At 40.7% G+C, this 26,561-nt stretch overlaps 1 protein-coding gene and 1 pseudogene across 3 annotated transcripts in view; both read right to left on the bottom strand.

The window, feature by feature from the left end:
- LOC142153287 (perilipin-2-like) overlaps positions 1 to 15,701 on the bottom strand; it is a 75,951-nt gene extending 60,250 nt beyond the window's left edge. The window contains exons 1-2 of one of the 3 annotated variants that reach the window (XR_012691466.1): positions 15,632 to 15,701; positions 394 to 439 (exon numbers count right to left, since the gene is read on the bottom strand). Coding sequence is in view for 2 of the 3 variants with exons in the window: in XM_075210743.1 (XP_075066844.1) it covers positions 394 to 423 (30 nt within the window). In the remaining variant the exon portion in view is untranslated. Of the gene's footprint in view, positions 1 to 393; positions 440 to 542; positions 556 to 584; positions 608 to 15,631 lie in introns of those variants that run through there. The other 2 variants (XM_075210743.1, XM_075210751.1) reach the window with 2 other exon arrangements.
- Positions 13,184 to 26,080, bottom strand: LOC142153299 (perilipin-2-like; annotated as a pseudogene).
- Between the last annotated feature and the right edge of the window lie 481 nt (positions 26,081 to 26,561).

The raw sequence follows: 26,561 nt of genomic DNA, 5'->3' as shown, positions 1-26,561 counted from the left end.
TAGCCAGGGAGTGCAAAAAACGTTACATATGCAAGCTCTAGTCTTTCAGAGGATAGACCTCCACGATAATTTCAGATCACGTTAACAGCAGGAGAGCAAAAAATCCTACTATACATTCACATACTCCCGGACTATACAAACATAGAATATGGATTACGTGTAACACTACAAGTCACATAATAGGGATTACATTAACCCACCGTACAGTAACTAGACTTCTCCCCGGAGCATGCAATGCACACATGTAAGACACTGGAAGAAATGTGTGTGACGAAGATTGGAAGTGAACACACATTAGAGGCAGAGCTTCCACTACACTATAACTAACTACAGACAAACATTTATATCTCGGTCCTCTGGCTTTATCAACAGTTAATATAATATCCTAGTTACCTGTTGCTGCTGCTCTACGGTCTCAGCCATATTGAGAATGAAAATCCTGGAAAACGTAAATTACACAAATTTAAAACAAAGTGAAAGCCGCTAACCCACATCGACTACACGATAACTCCATAAGAACCACAATCATCCCCTCACCTTACCGCAACTCTACCCGACCACTGCCACAGAATTATACCACCTACCAGAGAACTCGCGTATTTATAGGCGGCGTGGCCCCGCCCACCTCTCGCGAGCCTGTCAGCTAGAGCTTCCCAGATGTCAGCTGACTGATGAGAGAGCCGTGGTGACGTCACCCAGTCTGAGTGAGTGTTGGACGGGCGCTCAGTCACAGCAGACAAGGGTCAAGGCTACAGTCAGACTACATATCTGGAAACACGAGTTATGCACATTTCTCGTGTAGTGGGAATATATTTTTGCAGGGAGAACAACAGTTTGTCCTTCCACTTTCACTAAATTCTGTGCTAAACTATTGTTGGAAAAAATACATGCTGTGCCTAGCTGCACCACATCTCAATTCACAGAGATGATTTGGTGAAATGTTATTTATTGTGAAAACCAATCAAGTCTTCACAATTTTATTTTCATTCTTGTAGTGGATTTTTTTTTATTCATTGGATTCAAGGCCATATTAAGACTTTGTAGTGGTCAAAGTGAAAATTTAGAATAGCCTGCCCCCATCCCCCCTCTGTCAGCCAATTCATCATCTTCCCCACTACCATCCCCACTACCATGCAGCAAATTCATCCCCCTGTTAATAGTATATATAGCCTCTGGGTTTTTCAGACTCAAGTCTATGATTTTTGCATTTTTTGGTATTAAACTGTAGTTGCCACACTCTTGACCTTTCCTCTAGTTTACCTAGATCATCAATCATTTGTTTTACTCCTCCTGGTGTGTCTACCCTGTTGCAGATCTTTGTATCATCTGCAAAAAAGCATACTTTCCCTTCAATATAGAGATGAGCGCACTCGGATTTATGAAATCCGAGCCCACCCGAACGTTGCCGATCCGAGTCGGATCCGAGACAGATCCGGGTATTGGCGCCAAATTCAAATCTGAAACTGAGGCTCTGACTCATAATCCCGTTGTCGGATCTCGCGATACTCAGATCCTATAAATTTCCCGCTATTCGCCGCCATCTTCACTCGGGCATTGATCAGGGTAGAGGGAGGGTGTGTTAGATGGTCCTCTGTCCTGCTATATCTCGTGCTGTTCAGTTCTGTGCTGTGCTGTGCTGTGCTCAGTCCAGTGGTGCTGTGTCCTGTGCTCTGTCCTTCTGAGGTCAGTAGTGCTGCTGGGTCCTGTGCTGTGTCCTGTTCAGTCCAGTGGTGCTGTGTCCTGTGCTCTGTGCTTCTAAGGGCATAGTTATTTCCCCATTATTCCCAAGTTTTTAAAAAATAAAAAAAAGTTATAAAAACAATTAAAATAATAAATTAAAAAAAATAATAATTATAACCACATTTGCAAAACCAATCCTGCAGTATAAGCCCATTGGTAATGCAATATTACCAAGTTCACACATTCAGCAGTAAAAGCCCAGTGGTACTGCAATATTACAAAGTTCACACATTCTGCAGTATCAGTCCAGTGGTGCTGTGTCCTGTGCTCTGTCCTGCTGAGTTCAGTAGTGCCGCTGGGTCCTGTGCTGTGTCCTGTTCAGTCCAGTGGTGCTGTGTCCTGTGCTCTGTGCTTCTAAGGGCATAGTTATTTCCCCATTATTCCCAAGTTTTTAAAAAATAAAAAAAAAGTTATAAAAAAAAAAATAATTAAAAAAAATAATAATTATAACCAAATTTGCAAAACCAATCCAGCAGTATAAGTCCATTGGTACTGCAATATTACCAAGTTCACACATTCTGCAGTATCTTGTGCTACATATAATGGAGACCAAAAATTTGAAGGATAAAGTAGGGAAAGATCAAGACCCACTTCCTCCTAATGCTGAAGCTGCTGCCACTAGTCATGACATAGACAATGAAATGCCATCAACGTCGTCTTCCAAGCCCGATGCCCAATCTCGTAGTACCGGGCATGTAAAATCCAAAAAGCCCAAGTTAAGAAAAAGTAGCAAAAAGAGAAACTTAAAATCATCTGAGGAGAAACGTAAAGTTGCCAATATGCCATTTACGACACGGAGTGGCAAGGAACGGCTTAGGCCCTGGCCCGTGTTCATGACTAGTGGTTCAGCTTCACCCACGGATCTTATCCCTCCTCCTCCTCCCCCCCCCCACAAAAAATTGAAGTTATGCTGTCAGCATCAAAACAGCAAACAACTCTGCCTTCTAAAGAGAAATTATCACAAATCCCCAAGGCGAGTCCAAGGGTGTTGGTGGTTGTCAAGCCTGACCTTCCCAAAACTGTACGGGAAGAGGTGGCTCGGGAGGAGCCTATTGATGATGTAGCTGGCGCTGTGGAGGAACTTGATGATGAGGATGGTGATGTGGTTATTGTAAATGAGGCACCAGGGGGGGAAACAGCTGATGTCCATGGGATGAAAAAGCCCATCGTCATGCCTGGTCAGAAGACCAAAAAATGCACCTCTTCGGTCTGGAGTTATTTTTATCCAAATCCAGACAACCAATGTATGGCCATATGTAGCTTATGTAAAGCTCAAATAAGCAGGGGTAAGGATCTTGCCCACCTAGGAACATCCTCCCTTATACGTCACCTGAATAACCTTCATAGTTCAGTGGTTAGTTCAGGAACTGGGGCTAGGACCCTCATCGGTACAGGGACACCTAAATCCCGTGGTCCAGTTGGATACACACCAGCAACACCCTCCTCGTCAACTTCCTCGACAATCTCCATCAGATTCAGTCCTGCAGCCCAAGTCAGCAGCCAGACTGAGTCCTCCTTAATACGGGATTCATCCGAGGAATCCTGCAGCGGTACGACTACTACTGCCACTGCTGCTGTTGCTGCTGTTAGTCGGTCATCTTCCCAGAGGGGAAGTCGTAAGACCGCTAAGTCTTTCACAAAACAATTGACCGTCCAACAGTCGTTTGCCATGACCACAAAATACGATAGTAGTCACCCTATTGCAAAGCGTATAACTGCGGCTGTAACTGCAATGTTGGTGTTAGACGTGCGCCCGGTGTCCGCCATCAGTGGAGTGGGATTTAGAGGGTTGATGGAGGTATAGTGTCCCCGGTACCAAATCCCGTTGAGATTCCACTTCACTAGGCAGGCGATACCAAAAATGTACAGAGACGTACGATCAAGTGTCCTCAGTTCTCTAAAAAATGCGGTTGTACCCACTGTCCACTTAACCACGGACATGTGGACAAGTGGTTCTGGGCAAACCAAGGACTATATGACTGTGACAGCCCACTGGGTAGATGCATCCCCTTCCGCAGCAACAGCTGCATCAGTAGCAGCATCTACAAAATGGCTGCTCGTGCAAAGGCAGGCAACATTGTGTATTACAGGCTTTAATAAGAGGCACAACGCTGACAACATATTAGAGAAACTGAGGGAAATTATCTCCCAGTGGCTTACCCCACTTAGACTCTCATGGGGATTTGTGGTGTCAGACAATGCCAGTAACATTGTGCGGGCATTAAATATGGGCAATTTCCAGCACGTCCCATGTTTTGCCCACACCATTAATTTGGTGGTGCAGCATTACCTCAAGAGTGACAGGGGTGTGCAGGAGATGCTTGCGGTGGCGCGCAAAATTGCTGGACACTTTCGGCATTCAGCCAGTGCCTACCGCAGACTAGAGGCACATCAAAAAAGCATGAACCTGCCCTGCCATCACCTCAAACAAGAGGTTGTGACGCGCTGGAACTCCACCCTCTATATGCTGCAGAGGATGGAGGAGCAGCAAAAGGCCATTCAGGCCTACACAGCCACCTACGACATAGGCAAAGGAGTGGGGATGCGCCTCAGTCAAGCGCAGTGGAGACTGATTTCCGTGTTGTGCAAGGTTCTGCAGCCATTTGAACTTGCCACACGAGAAGTCAGTTCCGACACTGCCAGCTTGAGTCAGGTCATTCCCCTGATCAGGCTGTTACAGAAGTAGCTGGAGAAAGTGAGGGAGTAGCTGGTAAGCCATTGCGATTACACCAAGCATGTAGCTCTTGTGGAGCTCTTTTAAAGTCAGAGGAATACATTCTGGCCACCGTGCTCGATCCTCGGTTTAAAGCGCATGTTGTGTCTCTGTTTCCGGCGGACACAAGTCTACAGCGGTGCAAAGACCTGCTGGTCAGGAGATTGTCCTCTGAAGAGGACCGTGACATGCCAACAGCTCCACTCTCATTTTCTACCACATCTATGGCTGCGAGGAAAAAGCTCAGTTTTCCTAAAAGAGGCGCTGGCGGGGATGCTGATAACATCTGGTCCGGACTGAAGGACCTGCCAACCATTGCAGACATGTCTACTCTCGCTGCATTGGATGCTGTCACAATAGAAAAAATTGTGGATGATTACTTTGCTGACACCATCCAAGTAGACATGTCAGACAGTCCATATGGCAGGAAAAAAAGGCAGTTTGGAAGCCCCTGTACAAACTGGCTCTATTTTACCTGAGTTGTCCCCCCTCCAGTGTGTACTCGGAAAGAGTTTTTGGTGCAGCGGGGAACCTGGTCAGTGAGCGGCGAAGGAGGTTGCTTCCTCATAACGTTGAAAAAATGATGTTTATAAAAATGAATAATCAATTCCTCAATGAAGTACAGCACTGCCCTCCAGATACTACAGAGGGACCTGTGGTTGTGGAGTCCAGCGGGGACGAATTGATAATGTGTGATGAGGAGGAAGTACACACTGTAGGGGGAGAGGAATCAGAGGTTGAGGATGAGGACGACATCTTGCCTCAGTAGAGCCTGTTTAGTCTGTACAGGGAGAGATGAATAGCTTTTTTGGTGTGGGGGCCCAAACAAACCAATCATTTCAGCCAAAGTTGTTTGGTAGGCCCTGTCGCTGAAATGATTGGTTTGTTAAAGTGTGCATGTCCTATTTCAACAACATAAGGGTGGGTGTGAGGGCCCAAGGACAATTCCATCTTGGAACTTTTTTTTTTGCATTATATGACCAATCAACAGTCGTTTGCCATGTTCAAAAAGTAAAACCAAATTTAAACAAATTCAAGAAATTAAACCAAAAGTAAAATGCCCTGTCATAATTTAAAACAAGAGGTATTGACGTGCTCTAACTACTGTATTGTTGTTTATATTTTATAAACACTACACTTGAAAGCTTGAGTCTTTCAATGAAAAAGTAACTGTCCATTGCACGAATATTTGCAACAGGGACAATTTTAGGGTTAAGAAAGTCAACTAATAACACTTCGACGCTGTCTGTCTTTATAAACACTACACTTGGAAGTTGGAGGAGGTATTGTGGCCCCGGCACCAAATTTACTACCGGGGCCACTCCACTGTGCAGTCCATATTTAGGTGTATCAGATATTAAACAACGGTGACAGTTGATGCCCAATTTTTTAATTATATTGTTGGCGCTGTAAAAAATCGTGTTCCGGGCACACCACACTACGCAGTCAAGAAAGATAGATGCGTATCATAGATAAAGTACATTCAGTGTTGTGGGGCAAATTGAAAAATATTCAAAATGCACTGACATTATCAAAAACAAGAGGTTTTCACACGCTGAAACTCCAACATGTATATGATGGAGAGGATGGAGGAGCAGCCGTATGTGCAGTGTAATGCAGACCTGTTGAAGGTTTTTTATATATTTTATTGTGGTGGCCCGTGGCCAGTCCTCTACGCAGTCCAGATACTATTTTTGGGTGTAATTCAGACCTGTTGAAGGTTTTCTATATATTTTATTGTGGTGGCCAGTGGCCAGTCCTCTACGCAGTCCAGATACTATTTTTGGGTGTAATGCAGACCTGTTGAAGGTTTTCTATATATTATATTGTGGTGGCCAGTGGCCAGTCCTCTACGCAGTCCAGATACTATTTTTGGGTGTAATGCAGACCTGTTGAAGGTTTTCTATATGTTATATTGTGGTGGCCAGTGGCCAGTCCTCTACGCAGTCCAGATACTATTTTTGGGTGTAATGCAGACCTGTTGAAGGTTTTCTATATATTTTTTATTGTGGTGCCCAGTGCCCACTACTCTACGCAGTCCAGATACTATTTTTGGGTGTAATTCAGACCTGTTGAAGGTTTTCTATATATTATATTGTGGTGGCCAGTGGCCAGTACTCTACGCAGTCCAGATACTATTTTTGGGTGTAATTCAGACCTGTTGAAGGTTTTCTATATATTGTATTGTGGTGGCCAGTGGCCAGTCCTCTATGCAGTCCAAATACTATTTTTGGGTGTAATGCAGACCTGTTGAAGGTTTTCTATATATTATATTGTGGTGGCCAGTGGCCAGTCCTCTATGCAGTCCAGATACTATTTTTGGGTGTAATTCAGACCTGTTGAAGGTTTTCTATATATTATATTGTGGTGGCCAGTGGCCAGTCCTCTACGCAGTCCAGATACTATTTTTGGGTGTAATGCAGACCTGTTGAAGGTTTTCTATATATTTTTTATTGTGGTGCCCAGTGCCCACTACTCTACTCAGTCCAGATACTATTTTTGGGTGTAATTCAGACCTGTTGAAGGTTTTCTATATATTATATTGTGGTGGCCAGTGGCCAGTCCTCTACGCAGTCCAGATACTATTTTTGGGTATAATTCAGACCTGTTGAAGGTTTTCTATATATTATATTGTGGTGGCCAGTGGCAGGTCCTCTACGCAGTCCAGATACTATTTTTGGGTGTAATTCAGACCTGTTGAAGGTTTACTATATATTTTATTGTGGTGCCCAGTGCCCACTACTCTACGCAGTCCAGATACTACTTTTGGGTGTAATTCAGACCTGTTGAAGGTTTTCTATATATTTTTTATTGTGGTGCCCAGTGCCCACTACTCTACGCAGTCCAGATACTATTTTTGGGTGTAATGCAGACCTGTTGAAGGTTTTCTATATATTTTATTGTGGTGCCCAGTGCCCACTACTCTACGCAGTCCAGATACTATTTTTGGGTTTAATTCAGACCTGTTGAAGGTTTACTATATATTTTATTGTGGTGCCCAGTGTCCACTACTCTACGCAGTCCAGATACTACTTTTGGGTGTAATTCAGACCTGTTGAAGGTTTTCTATATATTTTTTATTGTGGTGCCCAGTGCCCACTACTCTACGCAGTCCAGATACTATTTTTGGGTGTAATTCAGACCTGTTGAAGGTTTTCTATATATTTTATTGTGGTGCCCAGTGCCCACTACTCTACGCAGTCCAGATACTACTTTTGGGTGTAATTCAGACCTGTTGAAGGTTTTCTATATATTTTATTGTGGTGCCCAGTGCCCACTACTCTACGCAGTCCAGATACTATTTTTGGGTGTAATTCAGACCTGTTGAAGGTTTTCTATGTTGAAGGTTTTCTATATATTTTATTGTGGTGCCCAGTGCCCACTACTCTACGCAGTCCAGATACTACTTTTGGGTGTAATTCAGACCTGTTGAAGGTTTTCTATATATTTTATTGTGGTGCCCAGTGCCCACTACTCTACGCAGTCCAGATACTATTTTTGGGTGTAATTCAGACCTGTTGAAGGTTTTCTATATATTATATTGTGGTGGCCAGTGGCCAGTCCTCTACGCAGTCCAGATACTATTTTTGGGTGTAATTCAGACCTGTTGAAGGTTTTCTATGTTGAAGGTTTTCTATATATTTTATTGTGGTGCCCAGTGCCCACTACTCTACGCAGTCCAGATACTATTTTTGGGTGTAATTCAGACCTGTTGAAGGTTTTCTATATATTATATTGTGGTGGCCAGTGGCCAGTCCTCTACGCAGTCCAGATACTATTTTTGGGTGTAATTCAGACCTGTTGAAGGTTTTCTATATATTATATTGTGGTGGCCAGTGGCCAGTCCTCTACGCAGTCCAGATACTATTTTTGGGTGTAATTCAGACCTGTTGAAGGTTTTCTATATATTATATTGTGGTGGCCAGTGGCCAGTCCTCTACGCAGTCCAGATACTATTTTTGGGTGTAATTCAGACCTGTTGAAGGTTTACTATATATTTTATTGTGGTGCCCAGTGCCCACTACTCTACGCAGTCCAGATACTACTTTTGGGTGTAATTCAGACCAGTTGATGGGTTTTTAATTATATTGTTGGGAACACTCCTCTACGCAGTCCAGAAAGATACCTCGTTGCAACGTTTTGTACTAAAAAAAAATAAAAATATTGTGAGGTGTTAGGTGTTCAGAATAGTCTTTAAATTAGTGGAAATTATTGTTATTGAATGTTATTGAGGTTAATAATAGCGTAGGAGTGAAAATAAGCCCAAAAACTTGATTTTTACACTTTTTAGTTTTTTTTCAACAAAAATCCGAATCCAAAACCTTAATTCCGAACTAAAACCTTTCGGCAGATGTTTTGCAAAACAAATCCGAACCCAAAACATCGAGAAAATCCGGATCCAAAACAGAAAACACGAGACCTCAAAAGTCGCCGGTGCACATCCCTACTTCAATACCATTTTCAATATCACCAATAATTATATTAAAAAGCACTGGTCTGTGTACGGATCCCTGGGGTACTCCACTGGTAACCTTTTGCCCCTGTGAATATGCCCCCTAACTATAACTCTATTTTCTATCCTGCAACCAAGACCTAATTCATTCAACCATCTTAGAATCCCAATCTTCCTAGTTTATCTAACAGTTTGTGATGTGGGACAGTGCCAAAAGCCTTACTAAGCTCTAGATCATAACCTATAAGCAATAATTAAAGGTAACAAGAGAACAGAAAATGAAGGGTTTAAATGTGATGCACCATTAACATCCACAATGTAGAATCAGTTAAGGATTATGCGAAAGTATCAAAATATTAAAACATAACTTTTATTGGTATTTTATATAAGATGACAGTGAAATATAAATAAAAAATGTGTGAAATAAAAATCAAGTGATTTAAAATAAAATGATTGTCCCTTAAATCGTCTCAGATTCACATTATATCTGCGGGTAAAAAAATCATTCCCTGCATGTATGTATAGAATAGCTTAATCCTTAGTTCAGAATCCGTTTCAGGTCTTGGGGTCTCAGGGTTTCATATTCTACGGGTAAAAGATTATTCCCTGCTTGTTGCATATGAAGTAACTCAACACCTCACTCAAAATCCACTAAACCTATTAAGGCAGTGGCCAGGGAACAGGGGTAAATTACCCCAAATGGGGTAAAAATGAAATTCCTGGGGGTAATGCTGCTGATTCACATGCTGTCAGTAGGATTGTAGACCCCTTTAAATGTGAAATTGCTGTTGTACCAGAAGAGCCTCAAGGGTTGGTAGAGGTACTTCTTGAGCTTCGATGCAATAATAAAGCACGTATTGCATTTGAAAACAAAGCAGATCTGTCATATTTTTGGATGTCAACAGCTGGAAAGGCATTCAAAATTGCACATGAGGAGGCAGTCAAAAAGCTGCTGCCTTCTGCAACAACCTACCTTTGCGAACAAGGATTTTCCACTCTAACGAACATAAAAACAAAGCAGAGAAATCGATTTGACGCTGAAGACTGTATCCAAATTGCTCTGACATCACAGTGCCCCAATATTGATGCTCTCGTAATCCAAAATGAAGCAACATCATTTCTCCAAAATCTGAAGTTTTGTATTTAAAGCTTTCACAGACATTTTTAATAGATTCAATATAAATTTTGAATTCCAATAATTAGTAATATATCATTTCCTTCCTTTCAAATCAAGGGGGTAACGTCGGCTTATCTGAATATATTTGGGGGTAAAAGGTAAAAAAGTTCCCTGACCCCTGTATTAAGGGATCAATGCCATACTAGGTTAAGACTCAGGGTATTATAGATCCCACCTCAAAGGATATTATTATCAAGATAGCCATGTATTGTATTAGTATAACTGAAATCTGTGATATAACAGATAACCATTTGCAGTATTTATAGAACTAGAGGAGGCCTGCTGAATCAGTATCCTATCCTCCGTAATTGGGCCATTCTGATTATCCCTCAGATCAGGTTTATTGTTTAAAGCACTATATTCAAGAAACGGACGAGTACAAAGATGTCCTGATTATGGTCTCGGTATATTGTCCACCCATGAATCAAGTGTTCTTAGTCAGAATCTCATTTTATAGTACCCCCGTGAACCAACTGTCTGGCTTTAATCCCGTATATCATGTTGTACAGCGTATCCCGCTATACAAATATCAACTTTAAATTTCAGTGTACAAATAAGCGATCAAGTATTTGTGTGCTACATGAGAAAACAGACATTATTTAACTTATGTGCAAAACAGAATACTAATTTGTACCCCTTGCATTGTAACATGGTTTTACCAGGAGACTGAAATAAGAAGTTTCTCAAGTTAAGATCCTTAATGAATCAGGCCCGGTATTACTAGCAGAGTGGCTGCTGCCTCGGTGTTTGATAAATGGCCTCCCCCAACTGCATTATCTCCTGCTATAACTCCAATAATATATAGGGCAAACTACAAATAAGTCTTTTCACCATTAAAAATAAACAATTTGTCTCCAGCATAATGGCTTTTGACCACCCAGCCCCCAAGTTCTATATTTATCACTACCTTTTAGAGAGGGACTATTGCTGTGTACTTGTCCACCAGGCTACAATTTGTCAGATCCCCTTGCATGCTTTGTAGAATCGCCATGGGAAGAAGCGTAACATTTTTTAGTTGGACTGGTCATAGAGATAACAAAAAAATATGTTCCATAGAACGAGACCTACAATTATGAGAGGAAGAATAAAAACATAAAAATAATTGAGTCTATGCACAAATATAGTGAAATGTAGATGCTGCTTAACATCATTTGGCTCCGCCGCCATGGCGCAAAGCCGAAATCACGTCATTGCACTGCATGGGCGGAGCCGAAGTGACACTCCCGTGTCCAGCCCACCTTTCATTCCATTCTGTATTTTCTGGATTATTTCCTGGGACCCACACTATTGGGGCAATCCAGGAGGCCTGGCGCCTTAGGAACTGCTTTAAGGATGCCATGTGGCTTGCCAGGAATCATCTCATTTTGCAAAGGGAGATGACAACCATCCAGGACTGTCGCAGTCTGATCTACAGCCTGCTAAGAGACAATAACACCAGTGACAGTCCTGAGAAGGATGACTGATTTTTGTCTCCCTCTTCTCCCCCCATGTGTCTGTTTTTTCAATAAAGCTTTGGGCTTGTGACTCATTCCCCCATCACTGTGTGATTGTTTGCTGAAATGTCTTGCTTTAATTTATGCACCGTTCCCTATATTTGTGTCTATCTCTCAATAAAGCTTCGGGCCTGTGATTCTCCCCCCTCACATCCATTGCTCATTTGAAACCTATGTTGTTTGAGTTTTGCATGGTTAGTGCAGTTCTTGATGTAAAGTGTAGGATGTCATATCTTGTACCTTATGTCATGTATTGTACTAAAAAGTATAAATGATTGTTTCACTGTGTATTGTTCTTCCAGCTGTGCTGCAACACAGTACAAATGTATCCTATGTTTTTTGTATCTTTATACAAAAAAAAACAAAAAACTAGTAAAACAATTAGCCCCAGTGGGCATATGTCCTTAGGTGTAATAATGAAATGTAATGTTTTAAATTTACCAATCAAGGTTTGCTAGTCATTGTTTTAGAAGCAGTGATTGTTGGAGCAGGAGGCGTGGCCCAGCAGCATAGGCGGCTGGAAGGAGTTTGAGAACTAGCATCAATATTAAATATCAGTCTAACTAATCTGAAAGCACGGATGGATGAATGATAGCTGGCAAAATTGAAACCACTTAGAGGAAAATTGGCTAATAAATTACAGAAAAGGTAGTTAGTAGGACTTAATTACTTAAGTGCAACATTTGAATTGAAACTCAGCAACAATTAAGATCTTAAGGGTATAAATCAGAATGACACTTGGTTGTGCTGTATAACGATTTGTCACTCAATTAGGTGCCATCCCATAGATTGTAAGCTTGCAAGCAGGGCCTTCTCACCTCTTTGTCCATTTTACCCAGTTTGTTTATTAGTTTACTATGTTTGTTCCCAATTGTAAAGCTCTACGAAATATGTTGGCGCTATATAAATGATGATGATGACAGCCTCTCTTTATTTTAAAGAACATGCATCTGATTCCTACTGAGACTGCGAAAATTAATGGATTTTGTTTCTTGCATGTGGATCACTGTAATGCTCTATACCAAGCTCTACCAGACTCACTTTCAGAAACCATTTGGCTATTTAACCAGTTTGAATATTTGTCAGTATAAAATTGAATGTACTTTATAAAAATGCAAAGCAGCTTAAAGCCTCTGCTTAAGCCTGATAGAAGAAAATATGCATTACTGAAACCTGCTGTGAACACAATTCTTTTTATTCAACATGAAAATAAGTGCAGCTATGTTATACTAGGAGACCAATCAGGCCCGGCGCTCCCATTAGGCAAGGTTAGGCACTTTCCTAGGGCGCAGGGCTCTGGAGGGCGCCACAGAAGGGTAAATGACTTTAAAACTGTGCGGCGACCGCTGACCATACCTGTCACGGCCGCCGCACAGCATTCAGATGCATGGGGAGGGGGGAAGAGGCTATTGCTCACCACCACCGCCTCTCTGCTCCGTCTCCTCCCCTCCACTCACTAGTGTCAGTGAGTGGAGGGGAGGAGACAGAGCAGAGAGGCGGCGATGGTGAGACAAGGTAAGGAAAGACGGCTGATTTTGTAAAAATGCATAGGGCGCCATGGATCCTAGCACCGGCCCTGAGACCAATACAGCAAGATTTCCCATCAGCTAAACTGCACAAGTACAAAACATATTTAGGACTATGTGCTAACTTAAATGTTAAGATAAGCCATGATTGATTACCAAGTTTGAGAAAAAGAAACTTTTCTAGTGGCCAGTGTCCCCACTGTTCACAATGGTGCCGTTTTGAAAACTGAGCGCACTAGATACAAAAGTCTCCAGACTAGTATTCACAATAAGATTTCACTGTTAATGTAAAGCAGAAAATGAGCAGTTATTTTTTACTGAATGGCATAAGCAAACCAAGAGTAGGAACACTATTCCACACTTCAGGTATCCCGGTTTATTACACGCCCATTCATCCGGGAAAAGTCTTCCATTTCCTCCTCTTCCACGTCCAACATATCTGCATTATCCATCTCTGATGAGAGGTCGGTGATGGTGAAGTCAGACACCTGGTAAGAGGAGAGTTTACTAGCTAAGCTGTAAGTTCAGGCCAAGCATAGGTGATCTATCTTAGGAAAGTGAGGGGCATTCTAAAATCTTGCCTAGGTTAAATGTTCAGTTGGCATAGGATGTAATACTAATTTATTCACTAGAAGAGTTAGAGAATCTGACAACACCTTTAGATGATTTTGGAAACTGGTGCAAAGGTAATTGTTTAATTAACCAATATACAGCCATAGAACTAGGTGTACATAACAGATTATGTACACTATTACCACCATGACAGTCCACATTACATTGTGAAGTTGGTTGAATAAAATATGTCACTAGGTTTAGTCAGTAACATTGGCACTCCATCTAAAACAGATTCCTTATATTACTGCTACACTAAAACCCATGGCACAGTGCTTTCAGTGGTAAAGTGAAAGTTGAACAATTGATACTTTGCTTTATGCAGATACTGAAGTAGACAGGGGTGATTTTCCCTTTCAGCTTTAAAGTGAGTTGAGCAAACATTAAGCCTAGAACACCAATACCATGGAGTAGTGAACTTCCAATACAGACACAGGTCATTTAAAAACCTGCCACAAGTGGAAATTCATTGGCTCATGTATAGAGACTGGAGTTTTTACTATCCCACAAAAACCACTAGCTTATAGGTTTGCTTGCATGTGTGAAATAGTGGCCAGTCAGTTAACTAGATCTAATGCTTTCACTTACATTAAAATTATGCGTCTCCCTGGCCACAAAACCCCAAGACTGAACCCACGTACAGCATATGTAGAGCCCATGAACTACTAAAGCATTACTTTAGAATATATTTTTCTAACTGAAGACATGTTATCTCACTTGAGGACCAAGTATGCAGTTAATCCACAAGCTTGCATTCATATCTGGTGCATGGCTGTAGCACCACTTGTTTTGTTTTAGTGTCAACAGGCTGCAACACAAGGAGACTGAGGCAGTCTAATCAGGTCTTTCAGACATGCAGTATTGGGTACTTGTGACAGGCAAATTAAAACTTGCCAACTTTTAAATGTACTACACCAAAAGTAAGCTCTCAGGACCGACTTTCAGCAGTTGTTGGAAGTCACTGAAAAATGTGCATATTGCTATCAATCTTTAGCATTGTGGAGGAAAGTGAAAGACAGAACATTTTAAATTGGGGGCGGGGGAATTTATGTCAACTTTGGTTTGGGTCTCTGTCTTCTGTAGAGCAAACAAGGAGATTACCTAAATTTAGGAGTTAAACCATAAGCTACTGTACTCATTGTGTTGCTTTCATTGGTAATTAATGGCTACAGACTTTAGGCCTATTTGTGTAAAGTCATAATTGTCACCTTAGGTGTAAAGAACCTATACATATTTGCCAATAAGTCATTTATATTTCTAGTGCCAAGTTAAACCCCTAATAGTACAGATTGTGAATTAGCAGATGTTCATGTCCCCCAAATACAAGACCAAACATAAACCTTAGCCTATACAGAGGTCAGCTTGCCTTCCCAGGCTCCTTCAGCACCTCATTTTTGCAGATTAAGAGACATTAGCAAGAGCAAGAAATAGTTCTCCTCAGCTATTTGATAGCAAATTACAGGTGGCGAAAAACTAAAGATATTAATTGGTTTTTGAAGAGTAGCTGCATGTACACAAAGCTTCATCACCACAAACAGTTATTGCAAATATATTTATTAGTGATACAAAAGTGCACAACATAACAGTGTGGTGGACTACACATAATGATTTAATTGGGCAGAATATGTGAGTAGGCCACCCAACATGCAAAAGGTTCTAGGTTACACAGATTATATGTGGTACCTCAAATAAACTGTACTACTGTCCTTCCGATTAGAAGCACATGAAGGTATGCAAGATTTAGGGCAATTCTACATCAAACACCTGCCAGTTCAAAATGGGGATTGCCCACTAGTGAATTTAAGTGCAAAGTGACTTTTCAAATTGAATTCAATCCTCCTTGTTGGCAGAATCTGCCACATCAACTTCTTGCTCTGCATGCGGGCAGCCATCCATCTGTGGGTAAAAGGGACCTACCAGCCAGTTTAGCGGTGTGTTGTTAACCAAGTAGTCCATCACATCATCCATAGAATTCTTCATTTTTGTGAACTGCTCCTTGCTAGTGAATAAGAGGCCATCAGACATTTCTCTGAAGGAGGCGGCAGAGTGGAAGTTCTGATAGATATCTTCAGCCATGGCACTGACGCTTTGAGCTTTGTCCTGAATGTTTTGTGGGAGGCCTTAAACACCGGTAACCAGGGAAAGACATGTGGTTTGCAAACGTTGTGTCAGATTCCGGGCAATAGTCAATGTGCGCGATTCAATTTGCTGTGAAACAGAAGTTAAATGTTACAGTTTCAGAAGAGTTAAATATCCAATGCATAGCAGACATAGGGAGGGGGGGTTGGAAGGATTCCCAGCAATAAGCCACTGGATTCTGGAAACAAGCAGACGGACACCACGTATGTGACAGGCCGCCACTGATTTTACTGTGCACCTGTATGGGGGTGCAGAGGAAAACCAGTGATGTTACATAGTCACAGAATACCTTTAATTCCCTGTGATGTGCATTGAACAGTTGTAGCGCATTGTGTAAAGACCAAGGGGTAAACTATAGAAGATATTACCTCAACACTGTCACTCTCCCCATCAGTGTGCTGTCCTGTGGTTTTGGTATATTCTACCCATGTGTTGTATAACCTGTCCTGTGCATCATGGATTTTCTGATTGGCATCATTCATGTTCTTTCTTGCAAATTCAATCAAAGAGAAAAGAAAAAAACCTCATGAGTTCCTTCTCAATTTGAAATCAGTACTATAGCCATTAACTCCTTGACGGTTAAAAACAAAAAATATAAGCAAGATTGCCCATTTGCAAAAATTACTTTAATACATGTCAAGGTCAAGTGGCATGAAGAGTAAAATTACATGCAAGGACTTTATGGGACAGGCTCATTTTGTATACGTAGGGCAGCAAGACGGAACACATGGCTGAAGCAACTAACCACATCAACAGTTTTCTGTAGCTGAGAAATGGCTTCTTGGCCTCTGCATTTGGCATCCTTCATTTGTGTCAAAGCTTGTTGATAAACACGTTTACGGGCCTTTGTGGAGAGAGATCCCAAGCGAACATAGTAGTTTGGCTTTCCTGTTGCCAATTCAAACCCCTCCGTTTTCATGGCTTCCTTGGCTGTAAGACAAATTAATCCTAAAGAATCTTATATTAGAATAATTGGTCACCCATTTAAATGTATATTTGAAACAGTACACTCAAAACTGGGTCATCAATGATACTGCAAAAACAGTATAATTGAACTGCATTTTGTTGTCCGATAGGACACTTGTTGACTTATTGTCAGTCAATGTATGCAAGCCTCAGACAGTACAAGAGGGGCCAATTATTTAACAGGTCAGCTTACCTAATTCTTCATCAGTTGGTGGCAGGTAATGTTCCAAGACGGTCTCAGACTTCGTCAGTGCAGTGTCAACACTACTGCTCACCATCTGTATTACACCGCTCCCAAGGACAGTGTTAATGCTGCCATTCACAACAGCCTTTGTCATTTCTACGCTGTCCTGCACAGCTCCCTTAGTTTTACCAACTACTCCCGAGATACCATGCATCACAACATCCTTGGCACCAAGAACTGCCTCAGAGGCATTAGAGACAACCTAGGGAAGGGAACAGAGTTTAAGAAATGTATTTCCAGGTTCATGCAACACATACAGGTACTTTATAGCAAAAAAGTAAATTTGTTGTCTTTATAATATTCTCTAGTATCATTGGCCTGCTCACCTGATATAAACTAGTATAATGTTCAATATTGAGATCATATGTTAGGCCAAGGTGCCAAAAATAGTTAAATAAAGTTACCTTGTCAGTAGGCTGATAAAGAATGGGCAGCTTGACCTCAAGCTTATCCAGTCCAATACATGCAATGTTGTTAGCCAGAGCAACTTGATAAAACGGGTAGGGGGAAAAAAAAAAAAAAAGTCAGTCTTCTTGCAGTGTACTATTCCACAAGTGTGCCAAGTTTCAGAAGCAAGTATCAAGCAAGCATCCAAGCAAGACGATGTTTAACCTACTTCCTATTCTAGTTGCTAGAGTGACGTGAGCTGGCTGGTCTATGCACAGAGCAAAACACATTGAAAAATATGCCAGCTAACATTAAACATAATTCAGGATATCACTACTATACTACTTTGTTACACCAACTACTTGCAGGCAGTGTTCTCCATAATAGAACTTAAAGCTTTAACATTTAATAAATATCAGCAGTACTGGAGATAAAATTAGTTAGAATACTTTGCATGTCCCATTAAGCAGAATACCAAATTATAAATTGTGAAATTCCAAGAACAGAGCAATATAGTTCAAAGTGAAACAAAGACATACTCTGAGGCTCCAGTCTCTGTATGATCGGCATGGCACTAGTCACAGCCACTGAGGTGATGGCCTTCACACTCTTCTCCGCCACATCACACACAGATTTCAAGTAGGGATGGTTATCTTTGGTGTTGATATAGGCAGAAGACACCATATCATATGTTGAGCTCACCAATGGGAGGTTAATCAACCGTACCACCACATTCTATGAGAGAAAAACAACCAGTTAAAATCTCTGCAGATTTAAGACCTATCCAAACAGGGCTCTTAGCTTTACACAGCAGAATATTACATCTTGAAGACCCATAGTCCAGTTATATATGCATTTTCTAGGATTTTTTGCCACACTACATGAATTTAGTTAGGGCCAAGAGGAGGATTTTAAAATAAAGTGGTCAATTAATGCTGAAAGCAAAAGTTCAAGTTCTAAATGCCAGTTTTAGACAAACTCACTTTTGATTGTCATATAGGAGGAAGGGAGTTTGAGCTGTACATGTATCTCCCATATAACAAACAAGTTAGTAGCAACAATACCAATAGGCTAGTTATGAGTGCAGAAAACGTTACATATGCAAGCTCTAGTATTTCAGAGAATAGACCTCCACGATAATTTCAGGCCAAGTTAACAGCAGAAGGAGAGCAAAGAATTCTACCATACATTGACATACTCCCAAGACTATACAAACATAGGATATGGATTACGTGTAACACTACAGGTCACATAACAGGGATTACATTAACTAGACTTACTTCTCCCGAGCATGTAATGCACACATGTAAGACAATGGAAGAAATGTGTGACGAGGATTGGAAGTGAACACACATTAGAGGCAGAGCTTCCACTACACTGTAAACTAACTACAGACAAACATTTATATCACGGTCCTCTGGCTTCATTAACGGTAAGTATCATATCATAGTTACCTGTTGCTGCTGCTCTACGGTCTCAGCCATATTGAGAACAAAAATCCTGGGAAACGTAAAGTGCACAAATTAAAAACAAAGCGAAAGCCGCCAACTCACACAGATTACATTCTAACTCCATAAGTACCACAATCATACTCTCACCTTAGCACAACTCTACCCGAACACTGCCACAGAATTATACCAGTGATGGGTAGTTCACGAATGATTAGTTCAAATGAACTAATCTTCAAAGTGAACTAAATGATTTAGTTCACAGCTCTGGCAAAGATTAGTTCACCAGGAACTAAAACAAGTGGGAGGAGTTGAGATAAAGCCGAGCAGCTCCAGCAGCCTCACTCACTGTCTCATGTACACTGGCTCTTGTTTCTATTCAGCTCTCATCTAATACTCATGAGTCAGTACCTCTAAACTACCAAAGGTGGCACTGCTGTGCTCAGACATTGTGTGAGACTATGGAGCTGATCACTGAGCTATGAGTCATGAGTCATTCTCCTCACTCAGGAGTTCAATAGTTCATCTAGTTCATTCCACTCAGTAGCTCATACAAGTCTTCAAATCATTTCACTCAGTAGCTCATATGAGTCTTCAAATCATTTAGATCATTTAGCTCATGAGTCACAGGATACATTCCCTTCCCTGTCAGCTCAAGACATACTGCACTGCTGAGTGCTGCATGTTATATACTGTAGTTCTGTTTGCTCCACCATATATACAGGGGAGATGTATGAAACCTTCAAGAGAGATAAAGTGGAAGCGTTGCCCATAGCAACTAATCAGTTTATCATTTTATAGACTCTGCTAGATAAATGACAGAAGCTGATTAGTCATAATTACCAACATTATGTTGGTTACGTCTGGGAGTTCCTGGAGCGGGGTATTGGCGTAGGGGGCAGGGCTTCATGAATTGCGCCATTTTGGTCCCGCCCCCAGTGACGTGATGCCTATTTTGGGTCTTTTTACAGCTGTAAAAAACCCCTCCTAAGGTTTGATACATATCCCCTATATCCTGCTTGCACTGATCTCAATTTTAAAAGCAAAAAGTGACACTTTATAATACTCTGAATTTGAGTCTTTCATTTGCATATGGAAATAATAATGAAAATGTAATTAACTTTGCAGAGCTCAACATGTCACTACTGGTTTTTGTATAAGTGATTGCCCTTTTTAAAATATTAAAAATGATCTGACATATTAAACTTATCTGATCATTTTAACAGGACTATAACTCATCTAATGAGATGTAGTATATATGCCTACAGTATGTGTAATAGACTAGATCTATGTCTCCAATCACTTCTCTCAGCAGTGTTCCAGAGCCAGTGATCTAACTGAACTACCTCTTGCGAGCCTGTCAGCTAGAGCTTCCCAGATGAATTTGTAAAAAAACTAGGATGGAAGAACCGCACTAGGTAAAATATTGCGAGCATAAAGTATAATAAATCCTGATTAACCCGAAGAGAAAAATTCAAACCGGGGGGTGCACCCAGACACTGATATATATTGAATATTGCAGAGAAAGAAAAGACAGTGTAAATTGAGGCACTCCGTGGATGCTCATTAAGATTTAACTTTTATTAGATTGATTAAAATGGACAAAAATGGAGCGAAATAATTAAAAAAGTAGATAAAAGTTGTGAATAGTGAATAAAATGCAAAACGATTTTGCAAGGTCTCACCTTAATCCTCTAATATGTGTAAAATAACAGGCTTAAATGGCACTAAATTGCAGCTATGTAACACTTAGTATATGTAAAGTAGATGGATTAAGCTTAATAGTTTTGTTATCCAAGCACCAATGATAATAACGGTAAGTGAAATTATTCTAACTAAAGTGTCAACCGATCTTGGGCTAGGGATAAACTTATAATAGCATCAAAGATAGAGTTATCCTATGGAGCTTTTTTTTAATATTTTCTATGGTATGTTCCTTATGGATATATATTGTAGAAGGACACATTGATGTATATTTATTGATTTTTCCACTTCATAAAAACCCAGAAGGACTAATTATGTTCTTCTTCACACAAAAATAAATTGTTTCACCCTCTATTTTACACTTAATGTAAACACTTCAACATTACAATGCATTTCACCAAGATCCCAAAAATTACAAAATTATAAACAGATTCACATTGTACTAGACAATTTTTCTACTTGTATTTTATCTTATTATCTCCTCATATATATACAAACAAGGTTTGATATATCTTTAAAAATAAACTAATAAGGGTACTTGAATCCCTCATATTAAAGAAAATATCAACTTATGAGTTCTTATCGTTAATTTCTTTTGAACCATTTACTTATTAAAGTTCACCCAGGTGGTTAATATTATCCCCTTTCTCTAATAATATAAATTAGCTATATATAAGATTCATCTAATGATGGATGATCTAACTGATAATTATATTTATGGTAATCTTAAGGGATATTCATATATCAACCACTGATATAGTCTAATTATTGCCTTTCCCAGCTTCAATAATATGTTTCTGTAGGAGTGCTAATTTAGAATAGTAAAGTTACGATATTTTCCCGTGTATAATATAAAAACCATTTACATGGGCACTTCTCAGATATTTTCTACCAACTAATTCTGCGCAGATAAATATATCCAACACTTTATCTATATTGTCATATAATATTACGAACATCAACTCAGGAAACTCAATTTCGAGACAAGCAATTCATTTCTTCTGCTTTCCACCAATAAAGAGAAACCTTCTAAGCATTCCAATGATAACTATAGGGCAATCTGACTGTCAATCAAGCCCACAAGGGTTTCTGAAGGACAGCGTATACACCCACCTTGGTCTCAACCTGACGATTGGTTCCTCTATTTTTAACCACACCTACACGAAAGGGTATATAAGAGCTGTCAAATCCGGGATTCATTCTGCCTTGAAAAAACCAGTGAGCGAAACGCGCGTCAGCGTTTGTGTCTCACCTTTCTTTATGCTATGTACCTTAAGGATCGCCTCCCAGTTTACCTTAGGTAGGGAAATTTCACAAAACCCCGCGAATCCTGTACTTAGCTTTATCATTCTCCTATGTCGTTACCTAAATTTATCAGAATTTAGCGCTACGAGTTATGTATGGGAGGGACTTTTTTGCTATGAGTCTATATCAGACTCTTAAGCTATGAGCCTATATCAGACTCTCAAGTTATAATACTACCTCCCAAAGCTCCATAGGATAACTCTATCTTTGATGCTATTATAAGTTTATCCCTAGCCCAAGATCGGTTGACACTTTAGTTAGAATAATTTCACTTACCGTTATTATCATTGGTGCTTGGATAACAAAACTATTAAGCTTAATCCATCTACTTTACATATACTAAGTGTTACATAGCTGCAATTTAGTGCCATTTAAGCCTGTTATTTTACACATATTAGAGGATTAAGGTGAGACCTTGCAAAATCGTTTTGCATTTTAATCACTATTCACAACTTTTATCTACTTTTTTAATTATTTCGCTCAATTCTTGTCCATTTTAATCAATCTAATAAAAGTTAAATCTTAATGAGCATCCACAGAGTGCCTCAATTTACACTGTCTTTTATTCTCTGCAGAGCTTCCCAGATGTCAGCTGACTGATGAGACAGCCGTGGTGACGTCACCCAGTCTGAGTGAATGTTGGACGGGCGCTCAATCACAGCAGACAAGGGTCAAGGCTACAGTCAGACTACATATCTGGTAATACGAGTTATGCACATTTCACGTGTAGTGGGAATACATTTTTGCAGGGAGAACAACAATTTGTCCTTCCACTTTCCCCAAATTCTGTGCTAAACTATTGGAAAAAATTAGGGATGAGCGCGCTCGGATTTCTGAAATCCGAGCCCACCCGAACGTTGCGGATCCGAGTCGGATCCGAGACAGATCCGGGTATTGGCGCCAAATTCAAAAGTGAAACTGAGGCTCTGACTCATAATCCCGTTGTCGGATCTCGCGATACTCGGATCCTATAAATTCCCCGCTAGTCGCCGCCATCTTCACTCGGGCATTGATCAGGGTAGAGGGAGGGTGTGTTAGGTGGTCCTCTGTGCTGTTTAGTTCTGTGCTGTTTAGTTCTGTGCTGTTTAGTTCTGTGCTGTTTAGTTCTGTGCTGTTTAGTTCTGTGCTGTTTAGTTCTGTGCTGTTTAGTGCTGTGCTGTGCTGTGCTGTGCTGTGCTGTGCTGTGTTCTGCAGTATCAGTCCAGTGGTGCTGTGTGCTGTGCTCTGTCCTTCTGAGGTCAGTGGTGCTGCTGGGTCCTGTGCTGTGTCCTGTTCAGTCCAGTGGTGCTGTGTCCTGTGCTCTGTGCTTCTAAGGGCATAGTTATTTCCCCAATATTCCCCTGTGTTTAAAAAAATAAAAAAAAGTTTTTTTTATAAAATACCAAAAACTACTTTAATATTTTTTAATTACCACAAAATTTTCACAACCAATCCTGCAGTATAAGCCCATTGGTACTGCAATATTACCAAGTTCACACATTCAGCAGTAAAAGTCCAGTGGTACTGCAATATTACAAAGTTTACACATTCTGCAGTATCAGTCCAGTGGTGCTGTGTCCTGTGCTCTGTCCTGCTGAGTTCCGTAGTGCTGCTGGGTCCTGTGCCGTGTCCTGTTCAGTCCAGTGGTGCTGTGTCCTGTGCTCTGTGCTTCTAAGGGCATAGTTATTTCCCCATTATTCCCAAGTTTGTAAAAAATAAAAAAAAAGTAAAAAAAAATAAAAAATTAAAAAAAAATAAATAAATATAATAATTATAACCAAATTTGCAAAACCAATCCAGCATTATAAGTCCATTGGTACTGCAATATTACCAAGTTCACACATTCAGCAGTAAAAGTCCAGTGGTACTGCAATATTACAAAGTTTACACATTCTGCAGTATCAGTCCAGTGGTGCTGTGTCCTGTGCTCTGTCCTGCTGAGTTCCGTAGTGCTGCTGGGTCCTGTGCCGTGTCCTGTTCAGTCCAGTGGTGCTGTGTCCTGTGCTCTGTGCTTCTAAGGGCATAGTTATTTCCCCATTATTCCCAAGTTTGTAAAAAATAAAAAAAAAGTAAAAAAAAATAAAAAATTAAAAAAAAAAAAAAAAATATAATAATTATAACCAAATTTGCAAAACCAATCCAGCATTATAAGTCCATTGGTACTGCAATATTACCAAGTTCACACATTCTGCAGTATCTTGTGCTACATATAATGGAGAGCAAAAATTTGGAGGATAAAGTAGGGAAAGATCAAGACCCACTTCCTCCTAATGCTGAAGCTGCTGCCACTAGTCATGACATAGACGATGAAATGCCATCAACGTCGTCTGGCAAGCACGATGCCCAATCTCCTAGTACAGGGCATGTAAAATCCAAAAAGCCCAAGTTCTCAAAAAACAGCAAAAAAAGAAACTTAAAATCATCTGAGGAGAAACGTAAAGTTGGCAATATGCCAATTACGACAAGTAGTGGCAAGGAACGGCTTAGGCCCTGTCCCGTGTTCATGACTAGTGGTCCAACTTCACCCAAGGATCAAAGCCCTCCTCCCCCCCCCTACAAAAAATTTAAGAGAGTTATGCTGTCAGCAACAACAACAAAACAGCAAAGAACTCTGCCTTCTAAACAGATGACATCACAAATCCCCAAGGCGAGTCCAAGGGTGTTGTTGGTTGTGAACCCTGACCTTCCCATCACTGTACGGGAAGAGGTGACTCCATCCAGCATTTGCAGCACGCCCTCTGCATATGCTGGAAGGATCACCCACAGTCCAGTTACAGATTTGGCTAATGAAGGTGTGAATGTTGTGCACTGGGAGGAGGATATTGATGTAGCTGGCGCTGAGGAGGATGTTGATGATTATGATGCAGACAGATACCAAATTGCATTTCTCAATTTCTATTTATATTCTAGATTATATAACGGCTGAAAAGTTTTCTGTTTTACTCCTAGTGGAGAGGGGATCTGATGCAGACAGATACCAAACTGCCTTTGTCCATTTCTTTGTATATTTGAATTGCTAGTTCTACAGTCTATGCAGGCTGCTTTATTTATATTCAACTACAAGTGTAGGGCGGGGGGGGGGGGGCATAGATAGCCACCAAAGTAACGTGGTCCATTTAATTTCACTTTCTAGCTCCACAGTCTGTGCAGCCTGCTTTTTTTTATCTTCAAAGTATTTATATTTACAAGCCTTGCAATCTAAATTAACTAGAGGTAGTGACGTGGTAGAACTCCAAAAGGCAGTTTGGAAGCCCCTGTACAAACTGGCTCTATTTTTTAACTGAGTTGTCCCCCCTCCAGTGTGTACTCGGAAAGAGTTTTTAGTGCAGCGGGGAACCTGGTCAGTGAGCGGCGAAGGAGGTTGCTTCCTCACAACGTTGAAAAAATGATGTTTATAAAAATGAATAATCAATTCCTCAATGAAGTACAGCACTGCCCTCCAGACAGTACAGAGGGACTGTGGTTGTGGAGTCCAGCGGGGACGAATTGATAATGTGTGAGGAGGAGGAAGTACACACTGTAGGGGGAGAGGAATCAGAGGTTGAGGATAAGGACGACATCTTTCCTCAGTAGAGCCTGTTTAGTTTGTACAGGGAGAGATGAATTGTTTTATTGGTGTGGGGGCCCAAACAAACCAATCATTTCAGCCACAGTTGTTTGGTAGGCCCTGTCACTGAAATGATTGGTTTGTTAAAGTGTGCATGTCCTATTTCAACAACATAAGGGTGGGTGGGAGGGCCCAAGGACAATTCCATCTTGCACCTTTTTTTTTGGCATTATGTGACCATTCAACAGTCGTTTGCCATGTTCAAAAAGTAAAAGAAAATGCCAACAAATTCAATAAATTAAATCAAAAGTTAAATGCCCTGTCATTATTTAAAACAAGAGGTTTTGACGTGCTAGAATTAGTGTAGTGTTAAGATGTTATAAACACTACACTTGGAAATTGGAGGAGGTAATGTGGCCCCGGTATCAAATTGGGTACCGGGGCCACCCCACTATGCAGTCCAGATACTTGTTTGGTGGAATTCCGACACGTGGAGGGTTTTTAAATTATATTGTGGCCTCGGTACCAAATTGTGTACCGGGGCCACCACACTACGCAGTCAAGATACTTGTTTGGTGGAATTCAGACCAGTTGAGGGTTTTATTATTATATTGTGTGGACCACTCTATCTATACCACACTACAACTCTATACCACTCTATTTCCTACTTTAATTCTATTTAATTCTATTTCCTACTTTAATTCTATTACTAATTAATTACCATAAAGAGGAACAAAAAAAACCAATTTTACCAAAAGTATAATATGACTTAGACTTACAAACACTACACTTGAAAGATCGTGCCTTTAAATGAAAAAGTAAGTCTTCATTGCACGACTATGTGCAACAGGGACAGTTTTTTTCTTTACAAAGTCAACTAATAACACTTGGACCCTGTCTGTCTTTAACATACTTAATGGGATCTCAATGACGAATTGTCTGTAGCATGTTTGGAGGAGGTATTGTGGCCCCGGTATCAAGTTGGGTACCGGGGCCACCCCACTACGCAGTCCAGATACTTGTTTGGTGGAATTCTGACACGTGGAGGGTGTATTTATTTTATTGTGGCCCCGGTATCAAGTTGGGTACCGGGGCCACCCCACTACGCAGTCCAGATACTTGTTTGGT

Source organism: Mixophyes fleayi, chromosome 1, assembly GCF_038048845.1.
Source record: "Mixophyes fleayi isolate aMixFle1 chromosome 1, aMixFle1.hap1, whole genome shotgun sequence".
In the NCBI taxonomy this organism is placed as follows: Eukaryota; Metazoa; Chordata; class Amphibia; order Anura; family Limnodynastidae; genus Mixophyes; species Mixophyes fleayi.
Note: the sequence above shows the minus strand (reverse complement) of the source record. Positions and strands in the feature narration are given on the sequence as shown.